We start from the raw sequence: 25,575 nt of genomic DNA on the forward strand, positions 1-25,575 counted from the left end.
TTGACAACTGGCCATGACTGCTGGGGCTGATGGGAGCTGGAGTTCAACAACATTATCTGGAGGGACAGCAAGTTCTCCATCTCCAGAGCCTAAGAGGGACACTGGTCCCATTTCAGTTTCCCATATACCATCTGAGCAGTCTAAGCCAAGCCAGAGCACAACTATGCCAGTTGGGAAGAGTCCATTTTCACCTCATTGCCTTATTCAATAGGCCATTCCTAGTACTGGAGCCAAGGGTGCTACCTTAAGAAGGGCTTGGGATTGTGGACTGGAGGAATGCCTCATCGTCCCCCGCTCTAACATGTCTTTGTTGCACTTTTGTCACAGTTCAAGGGCAGCAATGTGCTTCAGGCCCCTGTTCTGGTTTCCTGATCTGCGCGGCCTCGCTTTAGATTCACACACAAGAAAGCCCTGAACAAATTTTAAAGGTGCAAGAATATTGTCATCCATGACAATTAAAAGACAGCTTTAGCAGTACAGAAAAAAACATGTGTAATATTTTGACTCTGTTCATATATGCACATGCTAGTTTATAGACAAGAAGCAAGCAAGCACAACTGCCAATCCGTTCCCCAAAAAACCCGGCTTCCCTTTAAAGGGGGGGGGGGTGTTGAAGTTCAGCTGGAAAGAGGAAGGCAGTGACTCAGATGTGAGATAATTCCACAGCATAAGGGCTAGCAAGCAGATCTGCAAGAGTCTTGTGACCCTTTAGAGATTCACGGTGCCTTAAGGTTTTGGACATGCACTTTGTTAGTTGCATGAAGTGTTATCCTCTGTTGGCTTAGAGAGGCATAAAAACATAAATAGTGAGGTCAAAAGATCATGAGTAGAGTTTGCAGTGTCTCCGTGCAAAGCTCATCTCTGAACATAACAAGCACAGTAACCATACAGAATTGCAGCTATTTGTGACAATAGATCTTCGTAGCTTTGTTACGTTAATTTGACTAAGTGGGAGTGAAAATCCTTATCCTGATTGTATTCATTCAGGGCTCAAACTAACTGATAACAATTATACTTCAGGAATTTCACACTGTAGTCTGTCATTCAAGGATTTTATTGTTGGAGGAAGAGAATAATACAGTGTGGATCTGAAAAGTCTTCAGAGAGTCCTGGGATACTGAAGTGCTCTCCTAACTTCTTAATCTTTCAAAGTTGCTTATTTTGTAGTTCACATATTTATTAAAGATTTTATTAGAGTAACAAATTAAAGTCTGTGTCTTTAATCACATGTCTATCACACTACAGAATTATTTATGCTTACTGAAAAACGGGCGGTTGTGACTGTAAGGGATTATTTGTATTTATGCATTTAGCAAGATTTAAAGACTTACAGAGCAATCCTATATAGTACATGTCTACCCAATGGAAAGCCAGACTTCAACAGGACTTTTAGGATTGCAGCACAAGAGCCCAGAACTTCCCAGAAGTGTTATGCTATGGAAGTAAATGTCAATACAGTACAGGGTTGGTAGAGTCATAAATATTAATAATCTGAGGAATTTACAAACTGCAGAGTTTAGGTAATTTTAAGGCATGAAAAGGTAGACTCAGCAAAACGATCTTAGTGAAATACACGATTGTTATCTCCAAGGCTCTAGAGAAGCTAGTGCCTGTGATGGTAATGTAATAATTTTAAGGTGTTTTCCCTAAGAAAACTGGAAAAGGGTTTCAAGGGTCTAGTGTGATATTTCAAGTATTTTATCATTCCCACACTGATCATGTAGATAATGTTAACTAATGATATTTTTAATCATAGTTGAACACATGTCAGAGTATCACCTAACCTCCAAATTGCAGCCTCGTCTTATTCTGGTATTCCATTTTTCTGTTATGAAAATGGAAGTGCCATAGTGGCAGAAAGGATGTGAGGGGAGAGTCTCTTTGTGCTGACTACCTCCATCGCAAGAATCCTTCAGAAGGGAATTGCTGCCAGGAACATTATGTGCCAGTGTATTCTGATGCATTGAATAGAATGAAAGTTTATGAGTCATGGTGGTGAGGCACGTATGTGTACAAATTCAACAGGGCTTTGTTTGTTTTGTTGCTATTTTGTTAATGTTGTTAATATTGTTTCATAGATATGAATGCTGTAGTACCTTTGTGAATCCTATAATATTATTTTTGGTGTAACGGTGATGTTTAGCTTATTTCTTAGTTGTTTTGTTAATAGTGTTACATAGATGGTAGTTGTTGTTGGGATACTGCCAGGGAGACAAAAGCCATCATGGCCCCCACGCCATGTTTGTGATTTGTGATTGTTTTACTGATGATTTGTAAAGTATTCTATACAATTTATGCTGTATTTTTGATGTTCCATTATTTTATTTTCATCTTTTTTTGTGAGCCACTTTGGTATTTATTTGAATAAAAAGCAGGATAGAAATAAATAATATTAATAATGATACGTCAAGACATGGGCCCAGCAGAAAAACTTAAAATGAGAATAGGCCATATTTGCAATACTTGACTGCATCAGATTACCGTATTTTTCTGTCTATAAGGCTAGTTTTTTCCCCCATTTAAAAAAATGTCAAAAATTAGAGGGTGTCTTATACACTGATACATCTCCCCCCCCCCCCCCCCCGTTTTCTTAAATCTGAGTCCCCCAAAATAGGGAGCATCTTATAGACGGGAAAATACATTGTTTCCCCCTCCATTTTTGTTTTTAACAGGAGAAAACAATCTAATGGCTTCAGTTTAAAAGGTTCAATATCGATGACACTTTAAATCAGATTTTTAGAAAGAAAACACAACAGGATTGGCTCATAATTTGGCCGTAGCAGCAGAAGCTACAGAAAACTTGGTTCGCCCCTACCCAACCACCAGAAAAGAACACTTGGCTCCAAATGCCAGTTGCAGGCAGCAGAGGGTCGATTATCTTCTGTCATCAGATGGGGGGCAGAGGGCTACAGGTATTACATCTCTGTACTTAAAGGCAGGAAGGCCCACCTGACCACATCAGATGCTGCTGCTGCAACTATGTAGCTTCAATAACTGGCGCCTCAGTTCGCTAGCTTTCCTCTTCCCTCCCAGCTCCTTGTTTCCTTTTGTGTCATATCCACTAGACTGAGCCTGCGGGCAGGGAGCGCCTTATCTTTTAATCTCTCTACAGTGCTTAGAAAATACTAGGTGCTTTCTATGTGGTGGTGGTGGTAATAGTAAACATAGTTTAAAACAACCATTTAAAATCCAGGTTTTTTTAATTAAAAAAACTATTTCTATCCATGTCCTTTAAGGAACATGGATTCATAGAGACAGTGCTTAACTGTCCCGTTGCCTCCAGCTTTGGGGAAGGGCATAAAATAGGAAAAATGGCTTGGATCCAAAGAGCATGTCACATAAATGGAAGGCTCTTCTGCTTTCACAAGGTGTCCCCTGTCCTCCAATTTCCCCTCTCCTCCCAGTTCTGCATCATTCACACCCCATTTGAGGCACTATCTAACACCCCCCCACACACACTTTTTTACAGTGCAAAGGAGAGTGTGGCAGTAGCTGATTTAGCGTCCTTGAATAACCAGAACTAGACTCACAATTTTTTACATTCCACCTATCTTCTGTAATGGCTTCAGCTACACAAATAATATTTGTGTTAATGTACTACATTCCATCTAATACTACTTATTTCTTAGTTCCATGAACATTGACCACAGCTTTCTAGCATTGCAGGTGTGATTACAGATTCTAATGAATGAGGCTGATTACAAAGATTTATTTGCACATTTTAGCTTGCACTTACATGCATTCATTTCAGATTTTAAAGGGAGAGAGAGACAGAAACTGCATGCCTGGCTCTATTTTACATCACATGCACCAAGAGACCAGAGGAGCAGGTGTACCTTGAATGGGGATGGGGGAAGGGAAGAAGAGAGAACAATGGACTTCTTGTAATAGTGCCTTAGCAGAGAGAGAGAGAGAGAGAAACTCAGAAGGTGATCAGCAGCAACCTTCACTTTTAAGAGCGCTTTTGTTTCCTTTTCAGATCAGGTGCAAAATATAAAAACACAGAAATACACTTTTTGGTTGGGAGTTCTGCCTGAAATTAGAAGCAGTGGTAAACCAGCAGGCCAATTCAAGCACAAAACTGAAAGGATTTACATTGGCAGCTGTTTCACTCACTTCTGCCATTGTTGTTGAGGTTTTTTTAACAACTGTGAGGGGAACAGCTGCTTTGCAGAATTCTCCTTCAGAAGGGGAGAGGGATGAGCAGAAGTCTAGCCAGTGGTGAATCAGTTTTTCACAACTGCTTAGTCAATGAGACACAGCCTGTGTTTACATCAATTAACGGGGAAGGTTAGGAGACACAGAAGAAAGCAAGGAACCCCTGAATTAAGTGGAATGCTTCCAGTTAGGTAAAACACAGGGGAACCAGCCTGTCTGGTAGCTGAGCTTTGCCAATCAGCGAACTTAACACCGCCAGTCGAGACATGCCTGCCCCACAGAGCTTTACATGAGACAAACTAAGAGGGAGGTACCCCGCCTTTATTTTCCTTGAAGAGTTTCATCCTAAACTTCCCCATCCGGCTGACAGCAGATTCCTGCAAGGCACTCACTTGCCACAATGTTCCTTGCAGTGGTCTGAATGGCAGAGGAATACTGCTCCCAGCAAACATGCCATTGTAAACAGGACAACAGAGCCAAATACAATCAAACCTCTGATGTCAAAGGCAATCCATTCCGGAAGACCCTTTGACTTTCAAAATGTTCAGCAACCAAGACACGGCTTCCGATTGGTTGCAAGAGCTTCTTGCACTCAAGCAGAAGCCGCATAGCACGTTCTGCTTCCAAAAGTTGTTCAAAAACCGGAGCATTTACTTCCGGGTTTTCAGTGTCCGGGGAGCCGAAACGTATGATAACGGAGGCATTCGGGAACTGAGGTTTGACTGTAAAAGCTGCAAGCAGAACTGCTCTTCAGGCAGCACACTGGATAGAGTCTTCCCACCAAAGGATATTCAGGACTGGCATTGAAAGCAAACAGTTTTGGCAAGTCCTTTCTAAGATAGCAGTTTATTTATTGAGAATCACCCAACAACCCTGAGATTAAGAGACTTGCGCTCTACCAATACAGCTATCCAGCTCAACAGAAAACAGATCAATATAAAACTGCTTTAACAAATTTGTCTGCCCACCTGTAACAGGGACACAATTTAAAGGGAAGAAACTAAACACAAAAGCGCCTAGCAAGCAACTCAAAATAAGAAGCCATTAAATGCCAGTATGTTCAGAGAAGTAAGGTGGGCTCAGAGCCTTGTTTTTAAAATTGGCACATGCTGGCATTTACTCTGGCAAATATTTGTAGACCTATAAAATTCAACCTCAACTCAAAAGCCAATGGGTGGTATTCAACTAGGTTTTACACAGAGCAGACCTACTGAAATGAATGCATCTAACTCAGTCATGCTCGTTAGGTTCAATGGGACTACTCTAGGTAAAACCACACATCATATATGGCTTCTTTTCAAGTGCTCACATCTGCTTTGCTTTTATCTGCAGGAACGTCAAAATACCTCAACCTTAATAAAGCTGCAAAGAGAAACTATGAAGGATTCCAGCCTGCCTCTCTGGCAGTGTGATGCTGCCCTACCTAGCAGCAGAAACCTATGACTAAGCAGCTCAGCCCATCAGCCAAGACTCCAGCCTGGAGCACAATACTTGCAGGCTGCTTCTGACAGGCTTCTTGCTATGCGGAGTTGTAGCCCCAAAACAACTGGAGGGCCGAGTTTCGGGGTGCCTGTTTTAAACGAAGGTTGGACAGCACTCCAGATTGCCAGCACTGCAAGTGTATGAAAATAAAATGCTGGCTTTTAGGAGCTGCATTAACAGGGTGTTTAATATGTCTCTTTTATTTTTAAAGACGACCTGAAAGTCAGCAGGTTTTAAGACTTGTCTTTAGAGTAGAAAAAAAGGGGGGGAGGCAGAGAATGTTGGAGGGGCTAGATTTTGGTTCGAAGTGGGAAATGGCCTCAACGGGACTACCATTGCAGCTGGAAGGGCAAGAGGTCATGCCATTTGGGGCGGGAGGGGGGAGGTTCAGTTTCAAAGCATTCCTTCCCTGCTGCAGTAGTAATACATGGGAACCGCAGTCAGAGAATCTACCAATCCTAACCCTTGGATCTGATGCAATTCGAAAGGCTTGGAGGCTCAATGTTACACTGTGCATCTGCTGAAAGCCACCAAGAGAGCTTGTTCCCATGTGATACTTAAAACAATATGAAGTCTTAAGTGTTCGAAGTGCTTCACGGGCACGATCCAGTTTTAAAACTTAATAAAAAACAATATAAACGTCTGTATTATTATCCCCTGTATTGCAGATGCAGGGACTGAAGCCAAGAGAGCAGCTTGCCTAAAGCCACTCTGTGAGTTCCTAGCAGAGGCAAGATTTGAACCGGGGACTTTCCAATTCACAGCTCAGTCTCTTGGAGCACCTGCACATCCATCCCAGAGGTTCTTGGATGTGGGTGTCATAGCTCTCTCGCTGCCATCATAAACCCCAGTCCTTATTGTACAGCCTTTATCTACTGTCCAGCAGGAGGAGGGTTAAAAATATTTTTAAAAACGGGGGGTGTTGAAATAATAGAGAAGACACCACTAGAAGAGCCACTCTGTGAAATAATGATATACGGAGCATTGCCCCTTACTAATGGTTTCAGATCTGAAAAGTAATGTCTTTACTAAAGTATACAGTGGTACCTCGGGTTACATACGCTTCAGGTTACATACGCTTCAGGTAACAGACTCCGCTAACCCAGAAATAGTACCTCGGGTTAAGAACTTTGCTTCAGGATGAGAACAGAAATCGTGCTCTGGCGGCAGCGGGAGGCCCCATTAGCTAAAGCGGTGCTTCAGGTTAAGAACAGTTTCAGGTTAAGAATGGACCTCCAGAACGCATTAAGTACTTAACCCGAGGTACCACAGTACTGTTTTCCTTACACTTGCTCAGGATTTCTCCTCCCCAGTCCACCCCCACCCCCTGCAAACTTTGTGCTATGCACCACCTCTTTCCTTCCCTCCACAATTCTATTATTACACTATTTCAAAACCAGGGCGGAGTGCCTAATCCAGCATGGGTGGCACTTGAAATTGTACCCAGAGAGCAGACACCTTGCAAGAAGGAACTGTTGAAATACTGGGGAATTTATTCTCGGGATAAGCCAAGCCAGGTTGCCTGACCCCTGCAATGTTGGATTGGTTGAACTGTTGAACCGCCCAACAGTTAAGTGCTGTGCAAGGGAAAATTCCAACTAGCTTTTGTCTCTCCGTTCAGAAGCCAAGGGTTACCAATAATATGTCCTCTTGCCCTGACACAGGGTGAACCAACAGACTACCCAGTCACAAGGGATGCAGAGGAGAGGGAAGGAGGCAAAGACAGCAGCACCAAACACCTGCTTCTATTACAGCTGATTTGTCTCCCTCCGCAGGAGCCACTTTGAGGGCTACAGCTGAAAAGCAGAATCTACAATCAGGAAGTTCTGTTTTCCATTCTGTTCTGTAGACAAATACGCCATAGAGTCTGACAACTTCTTTTCTTATTTTTAAGAAGCCAAAATTGCACTCAGTAAGTTATCACTTCCCTTTGTCATGCTATTCAATATACACAGACAGAGAAACTGCTTTTGATGTACTGCATGAACAAAAGTCCCAGAAGGAGGGTGGGAAATCCCAGAAACAATTAAGAACAGCTTGTGGCTATAACCACACACTGCACTGACAGCCACATCTACAAGTTCAGCCTTGGCAGGTGCAGTACAGCAGTGGAAACCCAGTGTTTCCATACCAGCCAAGATTTTATACCGGCTTCCCAGCCAACCTGGAAAATAATAATTCTAGAACTGAGCAAGGACAGAACTGCTTAGACAATGTACATGCATGCTCACACAAAAGTTGCCAGCATTGTGTCACTACTAATGAGTCATCAAGGGCATGGATTTGACTTAGAAATGCCATGAATTTGGCTGTGCTACGTGGGTGGATGAGATTTCACAGCAAAGGAGGGGTAGACAGAGCATTCCAGCAGTTTAGGATAGAAGGCTTCTATCATTAGAGTAGGACAGACTTACACTGGTGCAGGAAGAGGCACAAGCCTTAGAAATGGTTGGTTTAATTATGAAAGGCGCCATTTCCTGTCTTAAAAGCTCCACACATGAACTATGCACCCCAAAGTAAACATCCCTAATTACACCTCAACCTCCCATTTGTACAATGGCTTCAATGTGTTAACTCTAGGTAAAAGTTAGCTGAATGTAACCTATAGTAACCTGATTGATTTTATGGTGAAAGTTTTTAGAATGTCGGATTGTTTTTATTGTTGTTAGCCGCCCTGAGCCCGGCTTTGGCTGGGGAGGGCGGGGTATAAATAAAATTTATTATTATTATTATTAGTAGTAGTAAAAAAAAGAGGGGGGGATGAGACAAGAAAAAGGTTTCTAAGCAATGTGCATGTGCGCGCACTGAAATCTTACCAATTAAAAATGGAAAGAGCGGTTTCTCATCATGAAGAAGGTTTGATAAACTCACTGAGAAAGTGGCATTCTGCTTAGTCATTACTGAATTACTCCACACAGTGAGCTGAACATATCCCTAAGATTGTAGTTAATGGGCTTTTCTACCACCTTCACTAAGACGCTGAAAATTTGAATATTAGATTTAATATGCTTTAAATTACCGGGTTCTGGAACTTTTCGCATTAAAATGTCAATTAATCTGACAGTTTTACACTACCTACAAGGGTCCTTCACAAGCAAACAGTCCATCTAGGCAGCACACCACCCAGAAAAACACTTTCCCATATGGAACACAAATAGTTAATTAAGAACAGGTAAGTTAGTACCTGCTCTGGAGATATGGGACTGAGTAAATGGTTAACTATGCAAGGCACTCCAGCACTGCAAAGTATTTAATCTTACCTTGAAAAACACTGGGAAGTCTATCACAGGCGAATGACACCAACGTTATAAATTGTTCCCTCTTCCCATTTCATGCAGATTTTTAAAGGGGATATGTTCAAGTTGTACATTAATTGCAAGCATCTGGCTTTTTTTTTTTTTTTTTTTAAAGCAAGCTGTCTGTTTTTCCTGCCACCAGATCTTATTGCTTTGGCGAATATACGCAACATACACCAGAGAAATTGAGAATAGATTAACAGGACAACTGATGAAAATGTAATGTTTGTGGATTTCAGTTTAAGCAGTAGAGCAGGGGTCAGCAAACTTTTTCAGCAGGGTGCCGGTCCACTGTCCCTCAGACCTTGTGGGGGGCCAGACTATATTTGGGGGGGGGGGTGATGAACGAATTCCTATGCCCCACAAATAACCCAGAGATGCATCTTTAATAAAAGCACACATTCTACTCATGTAAAAACACCAGGCAGGCCCCACAAATAACCCAGAGATGCATTTTAAATAAAAGCGTTTTAAATACTCATGTCAAAACACAGTGATTCCCGGACTGTCCGCGGGCTGGATTTAGAAGGCAATTGGGTTGGATCCAGCCCCCAGGCCTTAGTTTGCCTACCCACGCAGTAGAGCAATATGAAAAAAGGGCCTAAACAGGACACACTTCCTACACACCTAGTTCACACTTTAGCAGATCAAAGTGTGAACAGCACTCCTAGGATAATGGCAAATGGGTTTCAGATGTCAACAATGAACCTTTCAATGTGCTGATTCTGGTTACTGTCCAGGATTTCCAAGGTGGGCTATTCATGGGTGTTATTTAGATTATAGTTTCAACGCATGAAAAAACACACACACTCCAACACAGAAGTGTCTCAAGTTACCATTCCCAAAATGGAAAAAAAGCAAAGCTTCAACCTCTTAAAAGCTAGGAGTGCTTTGGTGTGGCATCCAACTGAGCAATCAAGTCATCTTAGCTGCCCCCAGCATTTACAAAATACAAGCAGCAATCATGTCCAGCTACGGTTCCCACTGCTAAACATGGCAATCAAGCCCTACATACCCTTCCTCCTGTTTTTTCCCCCCAACACCATCCTTTTATCCACATGACACTCCTTTTCATGAATGCCAAGGTGTGGAAATTACTACTTGCGCACTTGCAAAACACCCCCCCCCCCCAATAAACCACCCGTAAAAGAGTTTGCAGGATACGGTACGCACCACACAAATTCTATAATTTTTTTACTACATCTGAGCCGATAGTTACACCGCTTTGCGATGGAAGATTAGAAGCAGCAAAATGTTAGCTGAAGGTCAAGCTTCTGTACATCCTAACAGAGATCCGTTTACTGTTACCGTGGTTTAGCAATTAAAGCGCTGGCTCGTAGCACACCTGCTGCCAAAGGAAGAACACAACACGCAGCACTTTTTCACAGTTTTTACCTCAGCGATCGGCAGCACACAGAGACTGATTTTAAGCTTTTAAAAGAAGCATATTCTAACACTCCTCCCAACCACATCCAAGCATACGGAAGTGCATGTAAGCCCGAGAATTGTACACAGTCCCATACGTGTTTATTTAATGGCAGTGCTATAACCAAACCAAAATAGCTCCCATTTAACTCCTCAAAGGAGAAAATACTGCTAAACAAGAGATAAAGGCCCTCTCTGCCTTAATAAATAAATAAATAAATAAAAGCCACAGGATCTGAACGTCCATCTGGAACTCAGGAAATAATTTGTTAGCTTAAGGCACATACATACATAAAAAGGACATTGTTGGCAAGCCCCGCACCAGTTTACCAAATATTTGTTTAGTCGTATGCTCTGTGCTAACCTGAAGGCCGAGGAAGGATTGTCCCACACAACGCCAAGTGATCCCACACCTTCAAGCCTGCCTAGGCAGGCTGCTCTTTAAAAGCGTTCATACTAGTTTCCACTTAGGCTGCATTCAGGGCCAAAACTTACCTTGTTAAACTGGAAAAGGTCACGCTTGAGCCTCTCTCTTATTGGGTCATGTCCAGGTCTCAAAAATCTTCTCATTTTCCTCTTTGACCGCTTGGCCCCTAAACCTAAGGAAGAACAAGAAGATTTGATAAGGATCACGTGCAACCTACCTAGAACATTCCACACGAGGAAAACTGAAATAACTTGCATATTTCAGGTTGATTTTCTCTTGACTAGAAGTGGAAAAGAGAGCGCACCAGAAGTCGGGCAACAGTTGAGAGATAACACAGCAGATAAGCACTTTAAAAGATCAATTCTAGAGACTCTCCCAGCTTCCCAGATTGGTTGGCAACCCTGACTGGGATCTGTTTTCACACCAGTCTCATATTAAATGAACGAGGGGGAGAGAGGAAGAGGGAGTTCAACTATTCTCATGAGACTCAAGAGAATTAAGTTTTTTCTGTGTCAAAAGAAACAGCAGTGTCGCATGCCCAAGACTACAACATTATGTTGTTCAGCGTTATTTATTCCAAACCTGCACCATCCTGGTACATAGAAATTGCTAAGCATAAGAACAATCTGCCAGATCAAGCCATCTAGTCCAGCACCCTGTTGTCACAGTGGTCAACCAGGGTATATAAACCAGGATTAGGATCCACACTCAACCAGTAAGCAGCAAGTGAAAAAGGGTAGGAAAGGAGTGAGGAACCGAAATCTAGTGCTTGGGACTCTCTCTTGGCCACAGCCAAACCACAGCCCTTACTGAGTCTGCTTCATGACCTCCTTAAGTGGTTGTATGTGACTTGTAGCAGACACCCCCCCATCATTCAGTTTGTACAAACTTCACACACACTCACACACTACATACGCTACACTTCTGTTATAAATTCATAGAAAATCAACCATACATCGGATTTGCACTGTTCCACTTTTATTTTACTCCATGAAGGAAAGACTACAAAATGGGGAAGGTTTGATACAGGGCACCATAATCCCTTCACCATCCCAGCACATCCACAGGAGCCCTGCCCAGTTGCTATGCCAACCCTGATGATCCCAGACAGAAGACAATCAAAATCACAAAGAACTTGCATATGGGAGTGGATTCAGCATGATCAGATTTCCCTCAGGGGGCAGGAAACTGCGACTACCTTTTGTCTTCAGAAAATGACTCATGCGGAGGGGGGGAAGGGAACCAGCCAGGTGACAGGACACTCAGGTTACCATCACAACTCCTCCCACAACCCCTCCTTTCTGTAATGTATGCATGATGTTTCTGGGGGTGGGCTTGACCTAGAGGATGTGAATTTCAAAAGTTTTTATAAGGTCTTGCACACCATTTTCTGTGTCTTTCCTCTCTCCTGCGAGCGAGGGGAATACCCTGCTGCAACAGTTCAATAAAGGCCAAGCCTACAGGCTGCTGATTTGCTCCAATTTACTCTGGTTGGTGTCTTTACTTTTTGTCCAAGGGAGCCCTCGGATTTTTCCGGTAACAGACTGGAATATGAACCAGGGTTAGAGAGATGTGTGTGCATGCAGAAGCCTCTTGCACCTGCATGGGTGGAATGTAGCCTACTACAGTGGTACCTCGGGTTACATACACTTCAGGTTACATACGCTTCAGGTTACAGACTCCGCTAACCCAGAAATAGTACCTCGGGTTAAGAACTTTGCTTCAGGATGAGAACAGAAATTGTGCTCTGTCGGCGCGGCAGAAGAAGGCCCCATTGGTGCTTCTGGTTAAGAACAGTTTCAGGTTAAGAACGGACCTCCGGAATGAATAAAGTACTTAACCCGAGGTACCACTGTATATTAAAGTAGCATCCACCTGCATTGCTCCACCTACTTTTGCCTCTGGCCCCACCCACCACTGGTTGCCCAGGAGAGAGTGAGACCCCTCAGGATGAAAAAGATTCCCCTTCCCTGAGGGACAGAAAACATCACCCAGCTTTATCTACACCAGTGGTGTCCAAACTTCTTTCAAAGAGGGCCTGATCTGATGAAGTGAAGGGCTGTGAGGGCCGACCAAAGTTGCTGACCTTTTTAAGATTGAAGATGTTCAGCTGTTTTATGAAGTTGTGGAACGTTTTTTAGGATTGAAGTTGTGGAGGTTTTTTGGGGAAGTTTAACCCAGGAAATAAACTGCCACAGGGGCCGGATTAAACTGACCAGTGGGCCGCATTAGGCCCCCGAAATGGACTTTGGACATGCCTGATCTACCCCGCCCGTTTAGTTAAATATATAAAGAATAACGTTCTTGAGAACTGCATACTTTGGGACTTCCAACATCGTGCCCAGAAGAGTTCTGGAGAACTTGAAAGCTTGCTCACTATCTTGTCAAATTGTGAAGGTCTTAATCAAAATACTAATAAAATCAATAGCCTATTGTAAGTTCTTATTTTTTTCTCCCTAGTGGACCAACACAACTACCTAGAATATTTGTAATGTTGAGTATGCAACCTGTGCTCAGAGACTTACTTTTGTCTAGTGGTATCTGGCTAGAATATCTGCATTTTCACATAATATTTTGGGTGATTAGAGAAAGGTGTAGGTGAGGCCAGGGGCTGTGGCACATAAGGCACCACCAGTAAGAGACTATGCTCTGCTCAAGAGACACCAATTCTCTCTTTTGATCTCTTCAAAGGGGTTGTATTAATCCCTGACACTATGAAAGCCTAGAGGTTTTAGCTGAAATTCTAATTCAAAACAGGCACTTAGGTTCCAGTGAAATAATCTGTTGCTGCATGGAGGATTGAAGCCTTTATTAAAAATAAAGCAAATGGAAAGCAAGGCTTTCATTAAAGGAGCCACTCTGCCAAATTCTGGGGAACACACAATCGTACATGCAGTTGTACACATTACATGGATGCTTTCTACAGCGGTTGCACATGGGAGTCTTCCCGGTGTTTACAGTGCTGAGAAAAATGTTCAGCGGTCCTTGGTTGATGCATCAAGATCTGGTGTGGAGACAGGTTAATTGTTAATCTGTTTCTACAAAAAAGCACAAACGCTTAAACCAGCAACTGCCATGGAAGTTGCAACAGCCTTAAGGTATTTTGCACCTCTGCAGATACAGCTGCTCAATGCCTCTGCAAAAGCTAATAAAAGATGGTAAATACAGGAATAACCCAAAGCAACTGAGCTAACAATAGCATTTGGAGCAGGAAATGCAAAGCCAAGAGTTCAACTACCTTCACTCACAAAACAAGGTGTGAAAAACATTAAGCCTTGGAAGAAAGCAGTTTAAGAAGGGTAAGGCCTGGGACTCTGGGGTTGCGGTGCTCATCTCGCTTTATTGGCCGAGGGAGCCGGTGTACAGCTTCCAGGTCATGTGGCCAGAAGGACTAAGCCGCTTCTGGCGAACCAGAGAAGCACGGAAACTCCATTTACCTTCCTGCTATAGCAGTACCTATTTATCTATTTGCACTTTGACGTGCTTTCGAACTGCTAGGTTGGCAGGAGCAGGGACCGAGCAACGGGAGCTCACCCCGTCGCGGGGATTCGAACCGCCGACCTTCTGATCGTTAAGTCCTAGGCTCTGTGGTCTAACCCACAGCGCCACCCACGTCCCACAAGGACCCTCATTATTATTACTTTATTATTTATTGAATTTATATCACCCTTCACCTGAAGATCTCAGGACTGTTCACAATACAAAAATACAGGACAAAAGCACAAACACCACCCCACACACATAAAAGCAATAACGTAAGAAATTAAGGTGGTCTGCCAAGGAGCAAATCAACTGGAACAGTAGTCAGTGGCAGACCACAGGTAAGAATTTCAGCTTTACCCCTGCAGATGCATCTAACAGTTGTTCAACTTTAGACTGCAAGACCCTTTTGAATTTTGAGTGGAAAGGTAGACCATAAAGGCTTAAAGCAAGAAAAAGTTAAGTTGCCTCTCAGTATGCTGCTTTGGTACCAGGTAATTTAGCCAAACAGGGCAATGTGAAAATACAAGAATTCTCATAAATCAGCACAGTATTCTACCAAGCATGAAATGTTCAGTTTTAGAAATGAGTCCCATATATTTGCAAACGTAACCAAATTACTTATAGTATAACTTAGAAGCAGCAAGCAAACAATTTACTGCTGTTTTCTACTGAGGGGCACGATAAAGGTCGCTACCCTGGGGAGGCCACTCATCACACACACTCCAATATGAAATTCTTGGACTACAGCAAAGGTCTTAGCAGCTGGGGATGTTTCTATTACTTTATGCTTATATAAACAAGTGGGCTCATTCTCTCTGCATTCCAACCAGTAATGAGGTTGCCCCCCCCCCCCGCATGTCATAAATCAAACTATTCCCTTATGAGTTTTGCCACCACACAAGAGTGAAGGATAGATAGCCAAATTAAGGGACAGAAGTTGCAAGGTGAACATATTTTACACCCAACTAGCATGATCTGTAGCAGAAGGGATGCAGCTCAGTAGAACGCAAAGGGGACCAAAGTTTAATTCCTGGCATCTCCAGGTATGGTTGGGAAAGATTTGTGCCTGAAACCGTGGAGAGCTGCTGCAAATCAGTAGACGATACTGAGTTAGATAGACCAACGGTCTGATTTGATACACAGGCAGCTTCCCATGTAGAAAACTACCAATTCCAGCTAATTCAGCTGCACTTCTTACCTTCTAGACCAGACTTTCTGAACCTTGGCTCCCCCGACGTTGTTGAACTATAACTCCCTTCACTCCTTGCTAGCAGGACCAGTAGTCAGGGATGATGGGAGTTGTAGTCCAAAAACATCTGGGGACCCAAGGTTGAGAAAGGCTGCTCCAGACTGTACAAAAAAAGAACAAAATAGTAAAACTGAATACAACTGGATCTATTCCCCCTTCTTGTAACAAATTCTTCAACGTCTCCATATACAAGCATTGGCGTTAGGGTATGCAGCCGATGTGTACCAGTTTAGTGAATAGAGACTGAGTAAGCTTTCTTCTCCTAAATTATTAACACCCAATACTCCATACTTATCTATGGAAAGAACAGTACATTCACACATTTTACTGTGACAGAAGAATTTAGGATAGGGAGGAAGAACTTAAGGCTTTCCAGATCTTGTTGGATGACAACTTTCACCACTGGCCATGGAGCTGCTGGAAGTTGAGTCCACCAATATCTGCCGGTCCACAGGTTTCCCATCCCTAATTTAGAAGACTTCTTTTGTAGAAGCATGTGACAGATATGCTCGCGGGTAGGCATCAAAGCAGGACCATTCAGCAGATGGGAGTGAAAACGATCACCTATCTAGCAAGCTCTAATGGTTAATATGTCAAGTTAGATCCTACCTCAGCCATGAAGATCTCATCTTGGGCAAGTAACTATTTCATCATAACCTTTCCCATGTATAACCAACCAACAATCCAAATATTCAGACACTGGGGTGCCGCCCATAAGCAATCCATTTGATAATTTCCAAGGCTGCTTTCAAAATGGCAGCTCTTCCAGCAAAAGAAAATGAAATGCCTCATGGAAGAGGGAGCACTTCCTAGCATAGAGACTAAGCATGACATCAACTTTGTTTCTGATACTGCCTTGCACATACTGACCCTGATAAGTCTGGCAGCAACCAATTGCTACAGAATGCAGTATCAGGCATGACTATTCAATATGTCCCTCAACAATAGCCCAATGCTGCTTGAAAAACCAACCACCTGGATGCCACTTGGCAGAAATGTATGGTATAATTTTCATGAGTTCTTTTCACTTTCCACTTCCTCCAAGCTGGGAGTTGTACGTACTTTCCACTTCAGGAAAGTAACCCTCAGGCCTTGAGCAAATTATTTCACAGACTTCAACCCATTTTGTGGCTTCTTAACCTCTGAGTATTGAGATACCAACAGGAGCAAAAACTGCAACTATCTGGTGCATTAGTTTGACAGGGCAAGGAGCGCTTGGTAAAGACAATTAGCAAAAACAGGTGTGAAGGAAAGAGTGCCCAGTTGTCTGCCATGGAAACTTTTGCAAGGAGGAAAACAACAGAGAGAGGAAAAGAGGGAAGGAAGTAGTAAATAAAGTAAGATGCTCATAAATGTGGTTTATGTGGTCAAATTACACTTAACCTCCATTGTCACAAACAGACAGGAGAGAAATGCGATGCTTTCAACATAATCCTAAAATGAACGAACGACTAGATTTCTTGTTCCAGTCTTGGGAAATGATTTACCCTCCAATACACCCAACTACAAAACTGAAAGTTCATGCAGAAGACTGCGCCCTTTTTGACTTCCTTTTGACTTAAAACAATTTTTACAAACATTGATGATACAATACACACAATATCTACAAAATCAACTTATATTTCTTCATCAGCTGTGGATGGACTAGGGCTGTGATGGACTGAGGATGAAACCAACGCATAGAAAACAACATATACATTTTGGAAAAGTCTTCAGTGGTGGAGAAACCCCAACATACTGGATCCCAACCAATTTATTTGCTTTCTCAATTCCACAGAGCACAATTCAGGGCACACACAGTTTGAACGATAAAGCTTATAGAACAGCCTTTAAGACAAATTTCTTCACTGGTCACAACCATCCTCAGCATTAGGGCTGGACGATGTTGGGTTTTCAACACTGATGTATCACCAGCCAAACATCGTGGTTTTGTGATCCACTATGATGTTGAAACAAGTTGCATTGGCCCCAGCTGGCGGGGTGCAGTGTAAAACTGCCTCTGCTCTCATTGTGGAAGCTGAGGAGGCACATTCACTCTAGCGCCTCATGGGCCAATGCTGCTGGGAAAGACATCAGCCTCACCTGCAGAGCACATTCTGGACCCAGACCACCTTTACCAAGAAGGCCCTCTCACCTTTTACCATCTGCCTCATCTCCTAAGGTGAGGAAACACAGAAGGGGGTCTCAGACAATTTGCAAATGCACTACCTGGCAGATTCGCAGAAGACCTTTAAAATACTGGGCTGAAACATCAAGAGTGCTGTAGCACCTTGAAGATAACACAGTTACTGTGCATAAGCTTTGGCAAGTCCAAGGTAATTTTTTAATGCACCATGCTAACACAATTGACCTTCAGGAGTTTGCCCTAGGTTGACATTTTAACCAGTTGTGCAGTGCCAATTAGCGGTTTGTATATTGCAACTTTGGTTATGCTTTTCACAGCCCTGCTCCAAGCAAATGCAGAACATATAAAGGGTGCTGATACATAAGACCAAAAGATTGACTGGTGCATCCTTCTGTTCTAGTAGCAGTCAACCAGATGCCCCTGGGAACCTCACAAGCAGGATATGAGTGTAAGAGCACTATCCTGGCTCATGGATAACTCAGCTGGTTAGAGCATGGTGCTGGTAACACCACGGTCATAGGTTCGATCCCCATATGGGACATATACATATTCCTGCATTGCCAGGGGTTGGACTGGATGATCCTCAGGGCCCCTTCCAACTCAACAATTCTACGATTCCATGATCCCCAGCAACTGGCACTCAGAGAAGTAGTGCTTCTGATGTAAAAGGCACCAACACAGCCATCATGACAAATAGCCATTGGTAACCTGGTCTTCCATGAATTCATCTGTTGGCTCTTTTTGAAGCCATCACAGTTGGTGGCCACCATTATATAATGTGGGAGTGGCCACCATCATTTAATATGCTGTTACCTGAATCTTCCAATATTTAGCATAAATAGATGACCCTGGGTTCTAGTGCTAAGAGAGATGGAGCGGGCGGGTGTGAAAACTCCCCCTCTACCCACTTTCTTCAAAGGATGCATAATTTTATCCGTGAAAATCTTTTGTGGCAGTGGCATAAGCATCCAAAGTACTGCAACGCTGCCAAATACTTACTTGACACAGCTGAAGTGGCCAATAGGTTTCGAGAAATGTATAATTTCACACTGCTGACTCAAATGGATGAAAGAGGAGTACCCCATCACAGAACAAGTATGTTCAAGTGGTGTTTTTTTCCTCTGAGGCCTCTTAGAAGGATATAAAGATGTGAGTGTTTTCAAGGCTGTTTTGATTAAAGGGACGTAGAACATTAGGGATGATGATTAAGCTCAGCCAACTTCAACAATTTAAGTACATTACTTCTAAAGGTTTAATTTGGAAAATAATCCTATGATTGAACAGCCCTGGCCCTCTTCTTACTGGCTATTGTCAGCCACGTGACAAGTTATAAAGACAGTCAACAGCAGTGGTTCAGTGTGTATGAAAAAAAGAGACAAACAGACATACATCATGGCATGCTTCTTTCTTTCTTTCTCTCTCTCTCTTTTTCTCTTAAAGTAACTTTCGATAAATGCTGTCTCCAAAAATCTAAACAACAGGAAAGGTATAGGAAGAATAGTAACCCATCAGATTGCAAAGATGCTCTTTTCATTTTGGTCCACATGGTTGGTCTATAAGATTGGTCTATAAGATTCAGGTGTATTTGCTGGGGGGGGTTTTTTACCATGACAGTACTAAAATGAAGGAAATGAAGCCAAGGTGCCAGGTATATCTCAGGGCCAAATTACATGTTGCATAGTTGTGGGTTCCTTTAAAAACAACAGCAGCAACTGAGGTTGCCATCAGAAATTGAAGAGCAGCAGGAAAAGGAGCCGATTACCCCTTTCCACCATTTCTGCATCCCCAACAAACTCCTTTCCCACGCAGCCTTGCTCTCAATCAGAGGATTAGGCGGAAAGGGAAAAGATAAAGTAGAATACGCCTGGTTTGGGCCACAGATGCATAAGAAATTTCATTATGGCACCCAGAATATGAAGCACTCAGTCAGCCATGTATGTCGAGTAGCCCAGCTGCTGGTAGCAGAGATACAGGCTTGACAAGTGATCAAGAGAGAGACTTATGCCCCTCCCTGCAGCTATGATATTCAGTAAGCAATGCAGGCTTACAACAGACCTATTCAACAAGACCAGAAAATGTGTTAATCAGTTCTCATCATAGCAGGCAGCTTTCAGATTTGAAAATAAGGGATCAGCAGCCTCACCTGTCCCGGGGACAGTCTACGGGATATCTATCAATCCGGGATAGCAGCAGGAAACGGTGATGGAATAAGGGAATTTCCCACAAAAAAAGGGAAGGTTGACAGTTATGGTTCTCATAACAAGAGCAAATGTTGTTATCCTATCACTTTCATTAAAACAGGTCTCTGATTGATACAATATGCAAGACTCTTCAGTTAGGAAGTGGTTTATCCTGTCTTAAATGGAAGGGTAATCTGCATGTTTAAGACTTTTGTTCTGTGCCATCCCCAACCCACCAGACTTACTTCTGGCCATTAAGGAAGACCTGTGAGTATTATTTAAAACGTCATCACTGAACTCCCCTGCAGTGACAGAACTAAAATACTCCATATTTTGTAGCCTCTTAACAAACCTCTGATCCTGAGGTACTGCAGTTCACAAGTTTCCTGCCTCTAAACTAAAGACCCCAAAATCAAATCTGACAAGAACAGAGATATGTGCAGCTGGCAAAAAGTCAAACAGAAATTAATGCAGACCGACAAGGTGACAAGTTAAGCCAATTATTCCAAGTAGAATTTAAACAGAATGTTTGAATAAAATGTTGCAGTGACAAGTCTTCAGGAACTCAGAGCAGCTTTTAAAAAGTGGGTTTATCCATGCATACTTGAGAACTCTCCAAAATTTGTTTCCACTTTAGTTAATTTTGAGAAAACTAGGCAAAATCACATTTAAAATTATAATCATATGCCTATACATAATCAGGAAGGAACACTGAAAAGCATCAAACCCAGCACTATTTTTTCTAGAAAAAGAGCTGCCAAAACTCACCATGAACGCCTCCCTTGTTCTCTTATAATGGCGTCCACCTGAGAGGTGTCAGAACTGAGTTCCAGCTAGTTCCAGCTGGAAAAAAGCCCTGATCATATCCGAGAACATTTGGTGTATGTTCTATAGCACAGAGAGGGTTTCCATTCACTGCTATGAGGAATAAGGCTTGCAATTCTAAACATGGAATGTCCAGAAGGCAAGTTCCAAACTTGGTGGGGTTTTCTTCTTGAGTAAGCCTTTTTAGGACTGAGTTAGAAGATGCACAATCAACACAGGATTTCTTTCCCTTTTACAGGTGACCCTTGAATTTTAAATCTGTATTGTGAGACCTGAAGAGATCAGATGTAAGATATGGGAAAATGACACACGGCTAAACGCAAATTTTATAGGAGACTAAGTAACCACAAAAAAGCAATATTTCAGATTAACTCAAATTATCAACATAGCCTCAGTCAGACAGAGCATTCACCTTGCTGCAAATGTGACAAACTAAACAGCCAAGAAGATAGCCAGGTCATAGGACAGGATCCAGAACAGGCATAGGCAAACTCAGCCCTCCAGATGTTTTGGGACTACAACTCCCATCATCCCTGACCACTGGTCCTGTTAGCTAGGGATGATGGGAGTTGTAGTCCCAAAACATCTGGAGGGCTGAGTTGGCCTATGCCTGATCCAGAATATCCAGCGCTGCATGAACAGCATTCCACGCCCACAATAGAGCTTCCCCTTTCTTCTCCCTGCATGCTTCCAAAAACTGATCCAGAGGGACCCTTGACACTCTGAAGCAGATTTTGTGGGTGTGGGAGAGGCCTGCAGGCGACAGCAGAGGAAAGGGACATTCCATTGCACAAGAAGAAGTCTGTTGTGCAAGCGAAGAGCAGCATTTGGAGTTCGCACAATCCACCTTATTTACAACCCTCAGAGCAAGATGACCAGATGATGTTGTACTTCAGCTCCTATCAGTCTCAACCAGCATGGTCATAATGATAAGAGTTGTATTCCATTAACATCTAGAGGGCTACAGATTTCCCATCTCTGCAGCAGGGCATACCACTGAAGCACATCTGCATTCCATACAGAAGCAAGATTAGCCCCAAAAAAGCAACAGCAATAAAAACATTGTGTTGCTTACTAAATTTATTACTATACATGCACCACCAAGTCATTTTATTGCCAGAAGCTAACTTTTTAATTCATAGTTGAGCTATACAAGACAGCTCTAAAAATCACACTGTAGATAATTCCACAATACCACATTTAAACTATGGAAGTTATACCACACTTAAGTTACTGCAGAGAATATAAATGAAAAAGGCAACAGTGGCAGTGAACATTCTTAAGATCACTTAATTAATCTTTTGAGTGATGTAATAGGCAGGCCAGTATTTTCCACTTTATTTGATGCTGTACATGGCAATGACATTCCATGATAGTTGATTCATATTAGAGATAGAAAATACCACATATCACACAAAAATGTTCCCATAATTCTGCAAAAGGAGGTAGGGCTATCTTTCCTTTTAATCACCCAACTTACTCGGAAAAAGATTGTTTGTTTGGGACAAACTCGTTAACCATAAGCTTCAGAATGACAATTTTAAAATATACTATATGCTCCAGTGAGGCAACTTCGGTGTGAATTCCTGTGAGAAGTATTTGCATAGCGAAGAGTCAGAGATATTTTTAAGTGTGATAGTACATGGAGTCTTCTGTGACCGAAAGCTGCTCACACGCCTCTGATGAAGCAATGGCAACTAGTTTCCATTGCTGTTATACCACATATTAATGCCTGTAAGTCAGGGATGCAGCTTTCCAGATGTTTCTCAACCTACCACCAGCCCCAGTCAGTATGGTCAATGGTCAGGATGACGGAAGTTACAAGTGAAGTTCCCCAACTCTGCTGAAAGACTGTAAAAAGCGGCTCTCTGTTTACATTTGGTTGTATACCAATACTAGTTGTCGTTCATCCCACAGGTTTGTCAAGTGCAATAATTGCTGATTTTTCCATCTGGAAGTATACCCTACTACACAGACCCTAAACATGTTTACTCAGAAAGCAATCCCATTATTGTAATTGCGTACGCTCAAGGGAACCAGGGATGGTCTGGGAACACCTGATGCCGCAGCAAAGCAGGAACAGACCTCAACAATAAACCACACAGAAGATCACATAGGAGCAGAATAAACATTATTAAAATTGTGCACACTCTGGACTACAAGTTCTCATTTAAGATGAAACCCACATATTAAATGTAATATTAGGCAGCAGCTGCTTGACCAGCTGCAGCTTGAGCACACCTGTGGCAAAATATATTTTAACAGAAACATCAACAATACATAGTACACCCTTGCTTCCTATACAGACCTTGAAAATGTGAACAGCTTTAACAGCTCAAACTTGCTGCTCCTCATGAAACATTATGCTGTATAGGTGACTAGACTTTGAATATTAACACAAATTTCAACCATGAGCAGCAGACAAGTAACTTCAAGGAACCACCCCCAGGTTCCAGTTTCAACAATACAATAGGAATGAACACCTACAGGGTCACCTGACCCACCTCCAAGAAAAAGATGACATGTTTCACTTCAGCACAGCAAGAGGTGCAGAGCAGGGGTAGAAAGCCATTTGTCCACAATAATACACCATTGTCTGAGCTTGGAATGAAAACCTGCTGAAAGACCATTAATAAGGCAACCTCAAAGAGATTTATTTAACAATGAAATTATTTCAAAGGGCTCCAATTTCCACTGAAACAACTCAGATTTAATGAGACCCGGTAAGTTTTCCCAGCCTCCAAAGCAGTTACTATTTCAGGTTGAACAACTAGCAAGCCTTCATTGTTTGAAGAGACCAGCTTGTCTTAGAAGTTACACATGGAGTCCAAATTAAACTGGGAGGGGGAATAGGGCAGGAGGGGAGTTTCTCAGCTATAGAAGCCTAAACTGATCTGTTACTTATGTGCCTGGCCTTTGGAGAACACAACAAGGCTATTCTCAGTTGTGATACTTGACAAATACCTTTACTAGTTAGGGTGTGGTGTCCACTCATATTGCTAAAGACTGCATGGAGATTTCAGTTTGCCTCAAGCTTATCTGTAGGGGCATTCATTACCTCAGATGTCAGCAGTGTTTGGGGAACAAAGGGAAAATTTGGCTCAGTTCATGTGGTAATTTCAGTACCACAAACAGTTATCTAACACAATGAAGGGCAGGTTTCCATCAATGCGGGCTGATATTATCATACTTGCCCAAGGCTAACGCCAAATGCCCCAAAGCCCACATACCACATTGCTCTGTAAGAGAGGATCTGCCATCTTGGATTTCCTCAGTGAAATCCCAGAGCCAACCTTTGGCCTATGCCAGGGATAGAGAGCATGTGGTCCATCAAACCCTGTTGGACTACAACTCACATCCTCCCTAACCACTGACTATGCTTGGGGCTGATATATGTCAGAGTCCAACACATCAGAGGGACACATTTTCCCACTGAGTACTGACCCTATATAGGCTAATGGAGTGGTTCAGACAACTAATAGGCACCAAGATGCCAATTACTGGCCTATACCTCCTAGAGCTTATTATTCAGTCAACAGCGACATATTGACCTTCAAAGAAAAGGAAATGAAGAGCAAGATTCGTCTTGACCTGCTACCAAAGAAATAAAAAGCCACCTGGAATCAACAATAGTCAGAGGGGAAATCAAGCCCCCTCACAGAGGTTTGCCAGCCTGCCATACTGTAGTCCCAGAGCACCTGTGCAAACAGCACAGCCTGCCAAAAAAAGTATCAAGTACTTGAACAAAAGCAAACCTTTCTGAAATACCTCCAGCCAACAACCGACATAGCAAGGCAATGCTGACCAGGGGCATCGGAAGAAGAACAAGAGTCCTAACAACTTACTGCTTGCTTCACCGGCGAAAATGCAAAACGAAAAACAAAAACCAGTTACCTGCCTCCCCAGGGCCAGATCTCAATGCTCGCATCCCCCCCCCCCCCAAAAAAAAACACAACAATCCACAACTAACTCGGCCAAGGTAAAGTCCAAACTTCATCTACTACCCACAAAGACCCTCCTCCCCACACGTCTGGCAGACACCAGAAAAAGACCCCACATAATTCTCAAGGCCAAGCGCACCAAAGTGATGCCCCCCTACACGTTTTCTCAGCCCATCGAGGGCACCCTTCCACCAACCCAATGCAACACCCCCGACCAGCTTTCACGCCCCCTAACCATCATAGCAAAGAATCCCTCCGACGCCCGCCCTGCAAGGCACTCCCCGACTAGCCTTGCCCTTTCTTCCCAGGATCCATGACAAAGCTCAGAGCAGTCTCCTATTTGCTCACCTTCCAGCATGGAGTCCAAGCCTCAACTCCACCCAACGCCAGTCCAAGGGAGCTTCTCCCTCTCCCCCACCCCGGAAAGTACCCCCCCCTTTACCTGGCGTCCCCGCCCCGCTTTCTTTGCAGCCTCAGCCCCGTCCCCCCGCCCAGGCCCTCCGCTCACCGGGGTTGGGGGGAGGGCCGCGTGCAGAGAAGCCAGGCTGAGCCTTACCGTGCAATGTCCCCCGACGCGCCCCAGCTCCTCCTTGCGCCGGCGCCGCCGCCACCTCTCCTTCCTGGATACCTCCACAGGGGGGGCGTGCCCGCCGGATATGCAAATCACAAAGGGGGCGTGGTCATCCCTTTCTCCCCCCCCCCCCCCAACTCTGCCGCTCGTGAATAATTCATCGCGCTCACCGCTACCCGCCTAGCCAATCGGGAATCAGCAAACCTCTGCCTGCATTCTTTTCACTTTGCATCCGGCCAATAGCAATCGGCGCGCGAGAGGAGGGGGGGATCCAGATCAAAGTAGGCTAATTCCAGTATGACTATCTTGGCTTCTTAAGACGCCGTGGTCACGCCCCATATCCGCCGAGTTCTGGACGCACCTATCTTGCTTTTTTCCGGTGGAGGAGAGACGGTGTGCAAGCAGGGGTACAA

General features: G+C 43.4%; 1 protein-coding gene across 8 annotated transcripts in view; it reads right to left on the reverse strand.

Annotated features, from left to right (window-relative positions):
• The window catches only part of LLGL2 (LLGL scribble cell polarity complex component 2), a 66,537-nt gene extending 41,252 nt beyond the window's left edge, over positions 1–25,285 (reverse strand). For 3 of the 8 annotated variants that reach the window (XM_083429866.1, XM_083429864.1, XM_083429862.1), the window contains exons 1-2: positions 25,148–25,285; positions 10,857–10,960 (exon numbers count right to left, since the gene is read on the reverse strand). In XM_083429866.1, coding sequence (XP_083285992.1) covers positions 10,857–10,931 — 75 coding nt within the window. In that variant the 5' untranslated portion in view covers positions 10,932–10,960; positions 25,148–25,285. Of the gene's footprint in view, positions 1–10,856; positions 10,961–24,939 lie in introns of all 8 variants that reach the window. The other 5 variants (XM_083429861.1, XM_083429860.1, XM_083429865.1 and 2 more) reach the window with 4 other exon arrangements.
• Between the last annotated feature and the right edge of the window lie 290 nt (positions 25,286–25,575).

This window comes from Podarcis tiliguerta (assembly GCF_965153285.1).
Source record: "Podarcis tiliguerta genome assembly, chromosome: 2".
Classification (NCBI taxonomy): domain Eukaryota; kingdom Metazoa; phylum Chordata; class Lepidosauria; order Squamata; family Lacertidae; genus Podarcis; species Podarcis tiliguerta.